Raw genomic sequence first — 17,632 nt, 5'->3', positions numbered from 1 at the left:
GAACCAGTTGATTGTAAATACCAATGAGTACTCAAAGATCCTGGGGGTAGATATGTTATGATAATTGCCACTTTAAATTTTCCCAATGATCATCATTAATGTATTCAGCCTGACCATGTGGACTCTTGATATGCTTAATGAAATCACTGATATATGCCAACAACACATGGTCAGAACATTATATGGGGTGCGGACTTCAGTCTAGTACTCGATCCTAAGGAAGATAAATGACAACCAATCTCATCCTCCAAAAAAATCTCGGAGACATTGTGATGCGAGTACAAAATGTGAGATCGGTGCAACATGTGGAGAGAGAAATATGGAGAGGGTAAGGAGTATTCATATTAATCCTCAGTTCATGATTTATTGTCCAGGATAGATTTCTTGTTTTAGATATCAATTATACTGCACAGGATAAATGCACAGATTTACATTCATTGCATTCTACCTCTTCACTCACCCGTAATGTTGAAGCTCATATCCCAATGTGGTGTGGAGAGTGAGGCCCTGTAGAGATTCCCCTCCCACGCGCTGGAGTATGCTGTTTTTAGGGCAGAAACAGCCAACTTTATTAGTGAATATTTCGATTTAAATGCAGGTTCGGTAGACATGCTCCATGTTATGGGAGGCTTTAAACCCGTTATAAGAAGGCGTATAGCCAAACAGGTCGGCATACTGAACACTGCATACGCACTTACATGAGCAGAATTTTTTTTTTAAAGCACTGGAAGCCAAGCTTACTAATAATGGAGTCCCCAGACTAAAAGGCTTTCTGGCTAAAGAAGCTTAGGCCAGAGAACGTTGTGAAGGAGAGAGCCCGACTAGAACTCTGACACGGCTGCTCAAAGATCACACTAAAAACAACATAACCATGAGCGTGAGAGATGCAAAAGGTGGAACTTTGGTTGACCAGAGTCGAAATTTCAGCAGTATTTATAGAATACTATTTGTATCTCTACACTTTAACACAATTTCAGGAAGCACACATATCTGACTACTTAGACAACATAGCCATGGCCTGGCTACAGCATAACGGTAGACTACTATTAAATTAAACTTTTACCACTGTTGAGATCCTTGACGGACCGATAACCTCATGGAGGAATTCTTCAAGGCATTCAAAGACTTAGAGCCACATGCATCAAAGAATGGAATTGCTATTCCTAAATAGCTAATTTTAGGGAATCGCTATTTAGGAATCGCAATTCCTTATGCATGTAGGAATTGCAAACAAAATTGCAATTCCTACAAATTCCGTAATAGAGCCTCGCAAATTGCAACTCGCAATTAAGCAATGCCTTTCCATTCATTCCTAAGGAATGGCTTGGTCCTGCTGAATAGTATACCTACAAAAATTACCAACCCTAACATACACACATTATGGGCTATAATGCACCAGATAGACCCTAAAAAATCAGAGATTAGTGCCTTTCTAGATGCAGAGAAGGCCTTTGACTCCCTGAAATGGCCTTTTATATGCATAGTCTTAAACAGAATGAAAATGGGGGCACACTTCTGTCCTCTATCACCACTCCTGTTTACAATAGTGATGGAGTCCTTGGATCGCAAACCTAGAACATTGGGCTGTCCTACATCATCAGACAAATATTACTTTACACAGACCATCCTCACGTTGATGCTCTGTGAAATCATGACATTTGGGGACTACTGAGGGTTATCAGTGAGCTGGGCCAAATCTGAAACTTAGTCGCAGACACTGTCCACCTAGACATTCACATTAGACTATTCCCTACTCTGGAAAAAGGAATGAATAAGACCTGGGATTTATGATACATAGAGACTAGGTAAACATCCTCAATGGCAAGTATGACTCCGTAGTGTAGAAACCTGGCACGCAAATACACCAGTGGATTCAGCTTCCACTTTCAATATCCAGTAAGAGAGCAATATCAAAAATGGTCGTCATGCCCAAGATTTTGTGCTTGTTTTTGAGCATCCCTATCTCACTGCCCCACAGCATCTCTAGATCTCTGCATACTAAGGCAATAGATTGGTGTGTGCATGATGTTAGGTGCAATTGGGCCAGACAATCATGACATGGACACTCGCCAAGGGAAGGCTGGCTGTCGCTGTCTGCGCAGGCCTTTAATATTGGTACCACCCCAGCCACTCATAGCTCACATGGATGTAGAGACTTACTTAATCTGTCTATATATTGCCAGAGACTGTTTTCACACCATTGAAGCATAGAAGAGGACATTGCACAAAATATGCAGCCATGCAAATATACCCTACATGTACTCATCCCCGGCGCCCCCTTCTGGACAATCCAGTACTGACTGCCCCTGACGACTGACAGAGTGGGGAAGGACTCTCTAAATAGACGCCACTTAACTGAACCAGTACATATGTACAAGATTACCCTTTTCTGTCACGTATGCAATTTAAAAACAAACGTCATAGTCAAATGAATGCTTTGGATGTTTTTATCTATTACCGATTGAGACATGCCATCACATTACAGAGCCACAAGAATTTATCCCACTTAAAGGTTGTTAATATCGAGTTCTGCACTGGCTTAAACCTGTCAATATTTTACTAAATTCTGGGTGGCAATATTAGTGGATCAGACATATACAGATCTCAAGATGTAGCCATATTGGTGTATGTACCTAAAGAATATACCTTATTGTTGATATGCAACTACCACAGCTACAACTACTACTACTACAGCTTGCAAATAGCGAAATAGGCATTCAGTGGACGAAGAAACCACAACCTTCGCCGGCCAGGTGGCTCATAGGTGCTGCCAACTGTAACGTAAATGTGGGGGCATTCTCTGCCATACAGCCAGCGGCACCAAGACCAAAGGACACGAGCGTCAAATGATATTACATTGTAGGGGAGCAAAACAAAGATGCTCTGGAATGTCAGCTTTGTAGCCTGCACATCATTGGCGTTGAATGTGTGGGGTACTCGGCCTTGCGCTTGGAGATGAATGTATCATAAGAACCTGGAAGATTACGAGTAGTAAGTTTGCTTAATGTTGGTGCCATGTAATATGTTTGAAGTAACAATAAAAATGACCAAAAAATAAATACATAAAATAAAATACATTAATCATTAATTGTAAGTGCCTTCTGCATCTGTTTTGTCGTGACATTATTGTGGCAAATCTGTTTTAGTAGGTGTGCCTAACTGTAATTTCCTTATAATAAATGGGATTCTGCAATACCTGTATAAAAACCCATCTCCAATTTCTTTATGTTAGGCGACTTGTGAAACACCCAGTCACATATTATGAAGAAATGACATAGCTGCTCAACTTTAATAACTTATTACAGTTGAGTTCTGACGTCACAATGCCTGCTGCAAGAGCCAGCAGTCAGGGAAAAAGCAGGTTAAGTCACAGAGCATGATTAAAGCAGCTATTTGAAGGAAAACAAAACATTGCTTTGCTTGACAAGCAGAAAATAGATATTTATGGCAACAAGTGTTTTTTAAAGCAATACAAAGACAGCAAAACGGTTATGGCTTTAGATTCGCCTGCACACTGTTTGTCCTAAGCGACTGAGCTGTGCTCACTCTTCAGGTCAACCGTAAAAACCCTGATTTTAACAATATATGCAACTACACAAGTTGAAGAGCACAATGCCTTGAAATATAAAAATCCAATTTTCAAGAGTTATATAATGTTCAAGCATGTTTCATACATCTTATACAAATATGTGAGACAGCAAAACCAATATTTCTTGTTTATAGTGAAAACTTTCATGACTTTATTAATTCTTTGTTTTTAAACTGACTTATTTAATTGGATTCTAATATATTTATATCTAACAGCTTTTTTTGCATGTTTAATTTTGCACTAAGTATTTTTTTTTTATCCTTCATGTTTACAAACATGTTCTCTTTTTCATGTGACAAAGGTATGCACCAAAGATTTAAGTGCTTTGTGGGAAAGGTGATGGTGTGACCATGTATTATGAGGAATAATGTATACACCCTGCCATACATTATAAGGATACTGCAAGTCACCTTAGAGTTCCATCACCTTATAAAGGAACTCTGGCCCTCATTAGGATGTTGGTGGGACCTCAACCAACACGCCGTTGGTGGCAGATCCCAACCACATTCAGTATAGCGGCCCAAGCATCGCATTACGATGGAGTCGGTTGGACCGCAGTGGTCAGAAGGGCAGACTGACACCTCCGACAGGCTCAAAGAGCCCTTCGGGGCATTGTTTGGACCACAATCCTGCAATGAAGGTGGTGTCTGGGCTGCCACCGCCATATGTATTTCGATGTCCATTTCCCACAGCCTATGGAAAGTCTGTCAGAAATGGACTTTGAGGGCATCTAGCAGGGCCCCCGTCCATCATGGACCTCCCCCATGTGGCCGGGGGGCACATGTGGTGACCCCCCAAACATCTATGCACTGTGTGCCAGGCCCCACATGGTGCCTGGCACACGGTGCACTGATGTTTAAAAACATCTCTTTTATTATTGTGGCTTGTGCTGCAGCCCATTTCTGGGCTGCAACATGAACCACAATAGAAAGAGGGATGTTTCCGACCGCCTACACTGCAGTTGCATCATAATCTAGTGGATATGACCCCGGACTATCTGTCGGACGGTCCTACTCTCGCTGTGATGCCATTGCAATAAGGCCCTCTGCCTTCAGCGTTGATCCCTTATAGGGTCATGGATTTCCTCAGTGACTTGCAATATCCTTATAATGTACCGCAGGGCGTACTTTATACCATATATCTTAGAAGATCTACTGTGTACATTGGTAATTTGTCTTATATTTGTGTACCTTTTCAAAGATTTTGATTATTCCTTTAGTCACTGAAGCTTTTCCACCCCCAGTGCTGAGCCCTTTTTATGTCGCTGTTTCGGGCGCTTCGTGCTTATAACTTTTGTCCACAAAAGGTATGCAGGCCAATTTGCATCTTTTTTACCCACATGTTTGGGTATTCTAAAGGTACCCAGGGTTTATGCATTCCCCTTTAGGGAACCCAGAAAATAGCCAAAATATAAAAAAAAATTCATCATTTTTTGTTGAAAAATGTGAACCAAGTGCCATGCAAGAAAGCGTATATTTTTTCCTTCTAAAAATAGCATCAACAACAAAGCTTCTTTGGTAAGATCAGCGTTTTCCAGCTTTCAAGTACAAGGAGAGTTGTGAAAAAAAAATATATATATATTTTACCAAAGTTTTTGCAATTTTTTAAAGTGGTAGTCGATTTTTTGCTATTTTCTGTGGCTTCTTCCTTTCTGAGAGTTTGCGGTGGAAATAAGCGTGAAACTAAAGTGTGAACAGGGAAAGCTATACATTTGTGTCAAGCAAGCAAATTTCCAAATTGAGCACGTTCTGAAAAACAATGTGCCATGACAAAAAGTTATACCCCCAGATTCATCAAAGTGCAGTTTTGCGAGTCCTTAATTGCGATTTTTAAGGAATCGCTATTAAAGACTCGCAAAACGGGATGCATGTAGAAATCGCAATATTTTTTGCGATTTCTACTGCTTCCTTATTTGCGATTCGGTAATTGCTAATCGCAAATAAGGAATGGCTTTCCCATTCATTCCTATGGGCCTAAAGGCCCATAGGAATGAATGGGGAGTCATTCCTTATTAGCGATTTAGCAATTAGCGAATCGCAAATAAGGAAGCGATTTCAAGGGTGCCAGAGTGTCCAAAGGACACCCTGTAGCACCCCTGAAATGCAAATGTACACTGGTGTTGCGCACACACATGTCCAAAGGACATGTGTGTGTGTAACATACAACTTAGAAAAATGCACTAAAGTGCATTTTTCTAAGTTTTTGCTATTTACCACGAAGTTACACTTCGCGGTAAATAGCGGCCCCATATTGCGAATTCGCAATTTTAAAAAGGTTCATGAATAGCATTTAAGGAATCTCTAATTGAGATTCCTTAAATGCTATTTTTCACAATTTAGCGATTTCTCTAATTGCGATTTTTACATTTGGGATGATGAATCCCAAATGAAAAAATAGCGCTCGCAAAGGGCCAGATTCTCAGAATCTGGCCCTTTGCGAGACGATTTCAGCTTGATGAATCTGGCTGTAAGATACAAAGTGCCATAACAAATCTTTTGATATACATTTCTATTGTCAGAGACTTCAAAACCCTCAGTTACTCCAACTACAACATCATCAGCAAAGAGAGCCTTATAGCCAACAAAAACCTGCGAAAGGAAGAAGTGGCCATCAACCTTTTGCAAAAACTCAAAAGTAGTGAATCCTCACTTACCCCCTTCTCAGTTACGCACTACGGTGGGTGGAACCATCACTAATCATTTTTAAGAGAGACAGAAAATAATAAGATGAGTGCTGAATATTTTGCAGAATTGCTTCAGGTTCAAATCTCGAGAAATTTCCCAGAGAAGATCCTCCCAATTCCATCAGTAGCACCTTCAACACGACATAAACACCTCATTGGACAAACTCCTAATTGAAGGCGATCCCTCATTGTCAACAAAGGAATGGAAATTAATTTTTCATTAATTACATCAGTGCGACTGGATGTATGACATAGACTTTCAGAATACCTATTTTCACAGGTGTATGGTCAAATATCAGAGACAAAAATATTGAAATTTATAAATGTCGCCAGAAAACTATCAAGGAAAAAAATATCTTCTTCCTATACTCCGTACGTAAAGGACAAAATATTGGGAAAAAATACAGACAACCAAAATAAGGGCCTGATTACGATGGAAGTGAGACTGGTGGCGGTCTCACTTCCATCGTAAGCATGTTTTCCGCCCGCCACAATAGGATGGTGGGCGGAGGGGTGGCATTCGGAGAGAGACTAACCGCCACGGACGCGATGGGCTCACCGTCGAAAGGCACTCCGATCCCTACAATGGTGCAGTAGGGATTATGATGTCCCTCCCTGCCAGCCGTTTCATAGAGGGTTACCTGCCATGAAAAGGCTGGTGGAAAGGGACATTGGGGGCCTGTAGCATAGATGATTGTGGAGAGGTGCACCACTAGATTGTCTTTTCCAATGATATAGACTGACAAAATTCCTTTATGTTTAGATTTCCTTCATTGTAATGACATCATAAAATAGGCATCAGCCAACGCATTTCGTCAATAAAGATTGAACTTCATCAGGGCTTTTATTTTGTGTGGACAGTAAATAATCCAATGATGGGGTGTGGTAGTAGATCGGCTCTTAAGAGTGCAAAGCGGAATGTAATGATATCATAGTGTTCCATATGTGAGAACCAGTTGCAAACAATGCTAGAATCCGGTCCTGAGATTAGACGCTATCTCACACTTCAAAGTTACAAATGCCGGGCCCTTATCAGGGAGACCCAGCATGATACACCTACAGCACAATAATTAAAATAGTGCCTGCATTGTCCAAAGACGACTTGCAAGGCTGCCTGGCTGATCTAAATAACGATTTTGCTAAAACGTTAACCAACAGGGATCCAAAGTGATTTGACAGTGTCATTGCTTGTCCAGATATGGTACAAGAACGGGACAACTTAGCGCAGATGATTTTGATGAGGATCCTACTGACGGAGAACTAGGATTACAGGTAAGAAACCTTTCCTTACATGGGCATCTAATAGGGAAGTGCCGATGCTCAATATCCAGGTGCAGACATTACTTCCATGATCTCTGACTAGACAACACCTGTCACTGGGTACTTAGATTTTGGAGTCCACCAGGGAAGTATTTCTCACTCCTCAATTACAAAAAAGCCAGTGCTCCAGGTGTACCATCTGGTGTCTCCTGAACAAACCAACTGAAACTAATGATCGGAGGCTAGCCATGACCATTACCTCTCCTCAATTCTACTCCGCAGGAGCAACATAAATAACAAAACGCATAATATCCACCACCGCATACATTAGAGAATCGCAATCTGTCACAAGCTGCTTATTGTTGTGAATACAGATGCTTGTTTGAGAGGTTTATTTGGGTAATTGTTGCTTTTTTGACAGTGCCATTGTTTTTACTCCTCTGTTTGGATATTATTTTGTTTTAATTGTTTTGCAGTTTCATATTTTCCAAAATGGGCAAGTTTGCAGTAATTCTAGACCCCTTTTATGATGCACCTCTGACACCTTTAACCACCTGCTCTATTTCTTTCCAATAGTAGTATCTATCATAACAAGAGAGCAGTCTGGCTTGGTTGGCGATTCTTCACTGAGTGGCTGACCCTCCCGGCTGCCTATTGCATTCTGCATCTATCCTATTGCTTTCCTTCTTCAGAGGAAAGAAATCTCCAGTTGCCTGGACGCAAGCATGTTTTCTCACCTTTAACCAGAGTATCCTATTTGGAAATGCCCTCTGATGTACGTAAAGTCATCAAAGGTGGACTTATTTTTGTTTTTCAACCCTGAGGGTGATGGCATGTACACATGCACTGGGTCATTAAAATGTTCAGTGATACTCTTAATCATGCTTTTAGCATTGGTAATTATTGAAAGGACCTCTCTATATTTGAGAGCATCTCCACTAGAAAGTTGTCCTCTTCTTTGACTACATGAAGTTTTACCATGATGACATCTGGGAAAAAGGATTTTACAGGACAGGGCTCAGTATGATCTGAGGGGGTCGATGTTATAATCTTCGCATTGGATATCTCCCTCTAGGTGGTGGTATCCCCAAATTTGGTCTCCCCTGATCGCAGTCCATGTGAAAAGTGAGGGCAGACTACTGAAGTGAGGAAGGAGGTGGTGAGATCTGTGTTTTCTGTGGAGTTTGGGAAATCAGAGGAGAAAACTGAAAAGCCTTGTCTCAGCTTCTTTCCTTGCAGGTGGTACCGGCTGGGTGAGTAAACTCAGACCTCGGCGTTAAGATCTTTTTCGGAGCTGGCTACAGCATTCATTTTGGAGTCAGTTTCAGAGTCGATTTTGACTCAGGCGGGTGACTTGCTGGAAACTCGGGGTGAGCCCATGTCGTTTGGTGCCGAAGCTTTGAGCCTGTCACCAAAGGTTTTAAGGAGCAGAGGAGGGAGCATGGGGGGGTGTCTCTTAATTTTGAGAGGTCTCAAAGCCAGGATCTGAACCCGAAGGTCTGTGCCTTTTGTGGTTAGACTCAGGTCTCGATGCCCAACTCCCTCTACCTCTTGCTGGAAAGTCTTTCGAAGTCGATCCCCAGAGGATAGGGTGACCAGATTTTGAGAAGCAAATACCATGACAGGTCAGACATAAAGTCTTTCGTGCTACTTTTATGTCGGGCCTGTCCCGGTTTTTGCATAGCCCTGAAAATATAGATGCACATGTATGTGTGTGTGTGATATACACACGTGCATTTATAGATATCTTTACATTTTCACACGCTTTTTTAAGGCTACCGTATATGACATTAGCGGTAGCAGGAATTCCACCCTGATCCCCCCTGCTCTCCTACTCACGCTTTCATCCCTCTGCTGCAAGCCTGCAGCCGGCCTCCTGCGCAACCTGAAAGAAACGGATACTACATTTTATCGCTTTACATGGGTCTCTTGAAAGGAGAGCATAGTATCATTTCTGTCTTGCAGAATGACTTTATCCTTGTGCAAAAAACCGGGACATTTATTGAAAATTAGGAAAAGTGTCGGGACAGTCCTCTGAAAACTGGGACTGTCTGGGGAAATCTGAGACGACTGGTCACCCTACCAGAGGATCTATCCTCAGTTAGGGTTCGAGAAATAGTGGCTCTAGGCATAGTCTCTGTCCTGGCTTTTGAACAGGCTGTGGGGTTATAGCCTCCTTCTTGACTTCAGAGCCCTCTGATGCCAAGACTTCAAGGCTAGTTACCACTAGGAGGGGGCATGGGCCCCCTCCTTCTTCATAAGCTACCTCAATGTCTTTGAAACTGAAGATGTCTGGTATGTTATTGTAGTCTCTAGGCTGCATGCTACGATAAGCCCAGCAATGCTCCCAGTGTTATCTTAGTATCTTTTGATTTTTAAACGTCTTGCAAGCATAGCAGGTAGACTTTTTGTGCTCTGGAGACAAACAGAGGTTACAGACCAGGGGCCGTATTACAGAGTGCCCTGGGGATGCAACGGGCGTTTGTGCCTGCTTTGTGCACCCCCGGGGCACTTTGGTATTACAGAAGGGGCCGCAGACACTTGTGCAGCCCCTTCTGTAACACTGATAGCGCTGGTGCACATAAAGAGCTATCTTCACGGGGTGTTCCCTCATTTGCATCGGGGCATGCCCCATGCAAATGAGGGAATCCCTTTGCCTATGCACCTGTGCCGTATTACAGACACATGCAAAAACAACAGTTGATGGACAGAATGCAGAACAATGTCATGCATTCACCCCAGTACAGAGATCTGGGCCTAAATCCATCGTTTTTTTGCTCACTAAGCCATTCCAGTTTGAACACATCCGTACGCAAATCAGTCTTGACCCTGTGCCCCATGGGAACAGTCCCACCGGAACTGCCAAGCCAGGTCCTCCCTGGACTGGAAACAAGCATCCTAGGACAGGTGTGGCTTTCAGCCCTCATCAGCCCGGATAGCTTGATTCCAGTGGAATGGAGAGCACGGGACTCACGTCTGAGCATACCCGTCCCACTCGGGGTGACAAATGCAAAAACAACAGCTGATGGACAGAATGCAGAACAATGTCATACATTCACCCCAGTACAGAGATCTGGGCCTAAATCCATCGTTTTTTTGCTCACCATGCCATTCGCGTTTAAACACACCCATACGCAAATCAGTCTTGACCATGTGCCCCATGGGAACAGTCCAGCCCGAACTGCCAAGCCAGGTCCTCCCTGGACTGGAGACAAGCTTCCTAGGACCGGTTTCGGGCTTTCAGCCCTCATCAGCCAGGATAGCTTGATTCCAGTGGCATGGAGAGCCCACTAGGGTATACACCCGTTACAACGCATCTTTTACTCCGCACTACCATTACAACGCGACTTTTACTCCGCATACCATTACAACGCATTGCGCTGGGGGGCGCTCTAGGATAGGGAATAAGTATAATTTACTATCCAACACCTTCCCTAGGGTCCACGGGGACTGGAGTTAGAATAGTAAATTATACTTACCACTATCCAGCACCCCAAAGCGCTATGCGTTGTAATGGTATGCGTTGTAAATACCGCGTTGTAACGGTATGCGGAGTAAAAGTATGCGGAGTAACGTCATATATCCGCCCACTAGATCATCAGGTAATATGTGGCCGGACAATTTTCAAATTACAATTTTTATTTTCAAACATCTCACCTGGGACTGTTGGTGTGCGCTGTAGAAATCATCCAAGTTGAATTCACCCAGGTCGCAATGCAGGTTCTGCCTACACAGTTCACATCTTTTCACTGCTTCTAACTGTGCACCTGCCATATGAAGGACAGAGAAGGAACATAAACAGAAGATGAGCACACTTTCAGCGAACCATCTATGTATACCATCAGGCAGGCGCGGTCCATGCACATACCAGCAATGGGGCCAGATAAGGGGGTTTTTCGAGGCACGATAATGAGGGGAAATTAAATAAATTAATTTTCTCTCTGCATGGTCCCTCAAAATCCCCCCTTACCCGGCCACTCCGCCCCACCACTGTTACCTGCATGGACCGTGGCTGCCATCAGACACAATTCCCACAAAATTAAATACTTACATAAAAGTGCAGGCCTCCTTTGTTTCACAGATGGGACTTCAGAAAAAGGGCATCATGCTCTATAGACCACAGAGCAAAGCTAAGAAATAGCAGCTGTGCTACAGGGAATGCTTAGTCCTCCTGCCCTTGCTCATTATCAACATGTTGCATTAGGTAGTCAGTTACCAAAGAATACAGACAACATTTTAGCGATTTAGGTCAGTGGCAGTCACTTTCATTTTTATAAAACATGGCCATATGTTCGCATTTCTCAATTGTGCTAATAGGATACCTATTTTTAAAATATTTTTAATCTTTTATAGTCTGGGTTAATGACAAAGACTTGAAAAAACTAAAATGTGGTTGCCTTTCAAAATGGGGGATTCGATGTCTACAAAAGCAGAGTCTCTGGCAAGTCTAAGGTAGCCTCCATACAAGTCTATGCTTGTGAACCACGCCCACTAGAGGGTTTGTAAGACCAAATTCATTTTCTTAGCTTTCCAGATCCACAGGCTAGCTACACGGTTCCAAGGGCCAAGGGAAATCTAACCAGGTAGGTGTAGAGGAGCCATTAACCTTTTGAATCGAGTCAATGACACCAAACGTGGGCAGTGCAACACTATTTTCCATGGAGATGTGACAAGCTGGAGACTGAAGTGACATCTGATGTTGACATTTTTAAAAAGAAGTCAACATGTTCAGTAGTTTGATGGTATATCTGGCAGGGATCGTGTGTTCTGATGACATCTGATTATGTTTGTGAGGAGTTAGTCAATTTCACATGAAGTGGGCAAAAATGTTTGAATCCCTTACACTTGCACTTGTGGGTAAGTTCCACTCCTTCAGGACAAAACTGCCATTATCACATAAACCTCGGCCAACAGAGGGCCTGGTCCATTGGCAAAGATGCCACCTGGAGAAGAGATGAACACTGAGCGAACAAAAGGTGGGTCATTCTGCCAGCAATCTAGCAAGAGCCAGCAGATGAGGATGTTATAAACTGATTTGTCTAACAGGTGACAAATATTTAACATGACAAAACCCAAAGATGGGGCAAACAGCCGAATCTCGGCAGATTTCCCCCTTGGAAAAGGAATGAGGCAGGCTGCCCACTTTCCCCACTTTCCCCACTCTTATTTGCGATAGTACTACAGCCTTTTGTGGCTTGGATACATCAGGACCCAGTTGTCCGGGGGCTGAGGTGGACAATGGGGTGGAAAGATCGCATGTGCTGACGATGTGCTGCTTTATTTGATTTCCCCATCGCGGTCCATCAACTGCCTACTAGACATTTGTGCAGCATATGGCTGGGCCTCAGGTTATATTATCAACTGGTCCAAATCACTTTTGTATGTGCTACACGGCCCCCTGCCTAGACTGCCTCCTAATTGTGAAATTCAAATCGCGGAATAGGGATTCAGGTATCTTGCATATACTTTACACTTCAGACCACACTCTTCGGAGAAGAAAATCTCATGAAGCCCCTGATCCGATTCTGCCAAAATGTCAAACATTGGCGTTCACTACCACTTACTTTACTGGGCAGAGCAGCCTGCTTCAAAATGATGGCACTATCTAGATTCTTATATATCCTACAGAATACACCCTTTCCGGTCCTCCCCTACTACTTCACGATGATAAGCGCTGAGGTAACCAAATTGTTATGGAACGAGAGATCAGCCCGGATCGCCATGAAGAAACTAGTGAGAGGCTGGTATGACGGAGGTATAGCCCTCCCACATATACAAATGTACTACTGGGCATCCCAGCTCATTGTGATAAACCAATGGCTTCATGCACCACAGGAGGACCCAGCATTCCGCATGGATAGGCATCGCCTAGAAAAAGAAGGGATCATGGGGGTGTTATATAATAGATCTAGAAAGATGACCCACACAGACACCATGGCCCACACAATACAAGTCTGGCATGTGCAATAGAGAGCATTGGGATGGGAAGGAAATATTACACAGGTGACGCCTCTATGCGACACCCGAGAGCTAGGGAAATTGCACAAACACTAAGGGATTCCAGCAATGGGCCCTAATAGGCCTCTCCAGGGTGGGAGACCTGTGGAAAAAAGGGGAAGTCATCCCATTTGTCCAATTGCAAGGCACCTACAAACTGGCACAGACAGAAACCTACAGGTATGCGCAGGTTAGACACGCACTCATGGCATTGATTCCAACAGCCACGCTACTCCCGGAGGCTTCACCACAAGAAGACTCCTTACAGACCACCTAAGCAAGAAAGCCATCTGCCTGGCATACAGGAAAATAATTAATAATCAGCCTGACCCTATGACAGCCTTTAAGGAACGGTGAGAAACAGATATGGGAGACCTAGATGAGGAGGACTGGCAGGCAGCCCTGGCATCCCCGTAGGAAGTTGCGATACCTTCAACATTAAAACTAATACAGCTAAAAATCCTACATCGCATCTACTACATGCGCATCCTTCTATATAAACTAGGTAGGGCGGGCACTCCACTCTGCCTGAGACAATGCGGTGCTATTGGCACCTTTTGGCACACGATCTGGTAATCACTTGTTTTTGGGTAGCAGTACTATACACAATATCACAGGTCACCAGAGTAAAGGTCACACCTGAACCAAAAAGATGTTTGCTCAACATTTGGGAACCCACTGACCTGAACCACGCAGCTCAAGAATGGGTAACACTGGGACTAGCGTTAGTAAAACATAATATAGCACGACATTGGGGTTTAGGACTGCCCCTCACACACCGACAATGGTGCCGTGATATGGACGACATGGTGATAACAGAGAAGTCAGTCTTTATCCACCGGGGTTGCTCTAAAAAATGGGCTCTGGTGTGGGGAAACTGGAATAGGTTCCGTGGTGATATCTGCAAACCCCGACGAGAAAGGCAGATGTCAGAAGACAGCGAATGACCTTGAGGGGAAGAAGGCATAGAGAATACGCCGCAATATATAGCACAACAAGAAATGTCTAGGGGTTCGGGAACCTAGTAACTAATGTAAAAGATGCACCACTGCATAATATGTCTTTATCGCCTATTGTATGCACTATAGAATATTCCACTTAAGTAATGATTGTTAACATGTATAATAAAATGACAATAAAATGTTAAAAAAACAAAAACAAAGATAAGTCCACAGAATGCTGCATTGTTGCAATGAGCTGAATTCCTAAGTATTCACTTTGATGGCATTCAGAAGTTTAACAATGGATTAAGAAACATCAGAAAAGTGACTGCCAGGGAATTACAGAAGAGACCTGATGAGAGAGTAAATGAGCAGTTCAGCTCCAGAACAAATGAAAGGAAACCTTGTATAACCTTTGTAACCCCAGAGGAGAACGTTCATTAAGCAGGAAAGGAACAATCCTGCAGGTGTACTTCTACTTATAAGCGTGAGATTGAGTTTGAACCCTAAATGTCTTTCTGCTACCCTCGATTAGCCAAATTTGAAGAAGAAGAAATACCGTGGGGATTTGAGCAGCACAATGAGAGGACCACAAAGAAACACAACTACAGAAGGATGAGGGTAGGTCTGTTGCCTCTGCGCTCCTATTAACTGCGCCTGCGAAAGTAGAGGTTAACTCCTCGAGGGGGTCTGACAGGGTTGACCTAGGCTCACTAGATGGCACTGTACAAAAAGAAAATGACAGTGGAGAGAAAGGAGAGCCAACTTTGGAGACGGTGTATACTGGAGGGGTCAGGGTGCAGGGGTAAGAGGCAACCATTCATTCACTACCAGATTGGGTGTGGGTGAACACCCCGGGAGGGATATGAGAGACTCTCTAGAGACAGTCCAAGGGCAAAATTCGGCAATGCAGATGGGAGGATCTCCGGAGGTACCAGCAAAATTATTTTCTTTAACGGATGAGTCGGACCTCTCTGGCTTCAGTGAGGAACTGACGGATGACGATTCTGCCCCAGATTCATTGGGTGATAGCTCAATTGGGGGGGGAGTCAAAACCATCAACACAAAAGTGATTACCCCACTAGACAACTAAAGTGGGACTACTCGGTGACTCGCCAGGTGTATAGCGAGAATGAGGGAGAGAGATCGGGCACGCTGCAAGGGGGACCTCCAACAGACATGAATCCCCCAGTTGCTCCCACAATGGATACAATCTACTCCATCCTGAAGCCGATGCAGTCTGAGGCTAGAGTCGAGCATGAAAGGGCCCATCTGGCTACAAAGAAGATTCAGGGCGCAGTATGAAAAGTCAATAAAATTTGCTCTGAGATGGCGGAGCGGATCACTGCAGTTGAGGAATGGGTAGAGGCAGCAGTAGCCGCCATGGCGACCGTGGAGAATCGACAGAACCTACAGGAGACCCAACCTGTTGATGTAATGTGGAAGCTAGAGGATTCTGAGAACCGTCAATGCAGAAACAACTTGTGGGTTCAGGGCTTCGCAGAGAATGTGGAGGGAAGCGGCATCAGAACCTTCATGTTGAAGCTGCTGAATGGAGCGTTCCCCGACCTTGTCCAATGGAACTGAGAATCTGAAGTTCAAATGGTGCATCGCTTTCCGCTAACGCTCAAGAAAAATCATCCTCAATAGGCGGAGAGACCAAGAGCTATCCAGGTCTATTTCGGCAACCTTCTCCTACGCCAGGCTATCTTTGATAAGGCAAGACCATAAGCAAGGAAGTCATATGATGGGCATACCGTTTTCGTCCGTCCAGATTTTTGCCATGTGACAGTGGAGAGGAGGTGACGGCTCTGGCAGCCACTTTCCCCTTTTCAGCGATTTGGCTGTAAAGTGTGTCTATTGAGCCTGGCTTTCCTCAAGATCATCTTCAAGGTAAAGACACAAACATTTGTCCCGGAGATTAAAGCTCAAGAATACCTGAAGGAGATCCCCAGTGAGGCTGGACTGGGCTGATAAACCCCTGGAAGCTACCATTTCTGTGTGGATGTTGGCTCTTCTATGCTTGTTTATTCGTTTTCCTTTTTCCTATGTGTATATCTTAGGATTTCTCGTATGGGCCACTTGGGCTTCTGGAGAGGGTTTTTTTCTTTTTTTTTGGGAGGTCCCAGCTTCTTCTTGCCTTTTGCTTTTCTTTGGGCTTGGTAGGTCTTTGGTGGGGTTGGAGGGACCGGGTCGGGGGTAGGTGGGCTTGGTAGGTCTTTGGTGGGGTTGGAGGGACCGGGTCGGGGGTAGGTGCGGCTCTTTGGAAAGCACCATCACCAGGGTCAGGATTGACCCTTTTGCTCTTGGAAGGGGTGAGTGGCGGGGACATTTGTCAGAGATTGGGGTGCTGGGGGGCTCTTGGGGTGCTGGGAGGGATCCAAGCAATTTGTTGGATGTGTTTGTGTGGGCAGGTGGTTGTTAGGTTATATTGCATTATAATAAAGGATGACTAGCTTAAGAAAAGCCTCAATCAATATTTGTGGGTTGAATAATTTTCGAAAGTGGCAAAGCGTGATTTTAGACCTCCAGTATTTAAAAGCTGACATTATCTGTCTGCAGAATAAGCATGTTGAGGGATCCTAAAAACATCTATTGGAATTTTCAGGATATCAAATTATCTCTAGGACTCTGCAAGGAACCCGCACCTGCGGGGTAGCGATACTTGCACGCATGGGCAAGATCCACTATACAAGAGCCAGTGTAGATAAATATGGTAGATGGGCTATTGCAGAATGTATTTATACAGGAGGGTCTTTAACACGTTGCTCTATTTATGGGCCCATCATTGACGATTAAGCTTTATTGGACTCGCTTTGTCCTGAACTAGCCGGCTTGACCTTCCCCTGGTTGTCTGTGGGGATTTTAACATCAATATTAAAGGGAATGTTCTGATGGCAGACGTAAAAACGTATCAAGGACGTAAGCCCAAGGTTTTCCGGTCATTGATGCAGCTTGTGACTTCCCATGGGCTTTATGATGTCTGGGCCAATAAAGAACCTATGGATCCCGGCTATAAAAAAGATTCTGCTCCTCATAGGTGCATGCTCACCTAGGTAATTTTTTTATATCTAGTGGGCTGGTGCATGCTTCTCGAACATTCAAATATCCTTGGTGATGTCTGAACACGACCCCTTAGTGCTAGAACTAAATATTCAAGCT

At 43.9% G+C, this 17,632-nt stretch overlaps 1 protein-coding gene across 2 annotated transcripts in view; it reads right to left on the bottom strand.

Annotated features, from left to right (window-relative positions):
- The window catches only part of MARCHF10 (membrane associated ring-CH-type finger 10), a 279,236-nt gene that overhangs the window by 119,852 nt on the left and 141,752 nt on the right, over window positions 1–17,632 (bottom strand). For both annotated transcript variants that reach the window (XM_086923827.1, XM_086923826.1), the window contains exon 8: window positions 11,190–11,299. In XM_086923827.1, coding sequence (XP_086779953.1) covers window positions 11,190–11,299 — 110 coding nt within the window. The remainder of the gene's footprint in view (window positions 1–11,189; window positions 11,300–17,632) is intronic.

This window comes from Lissotriton vulgaris, chromosome 5 (genome assembly GCF_964263255.1).
Source record: "Lissotriton vulgaris chromosome 5, aLisVul1.2, whole genome shotgun sequence".
NCBI classification, from domain to species: domain Eukaryota; kingdom Metazoa; phylum Chordata; class Amphibia; order Caudata; family Salamandridae; genus Lissotriton; species Lissotriton vulgaris.
Note: the sequence above shows the minus strand (reverse complement) of the source record. Positions and strands in the feature narration are given on the sequence as shown.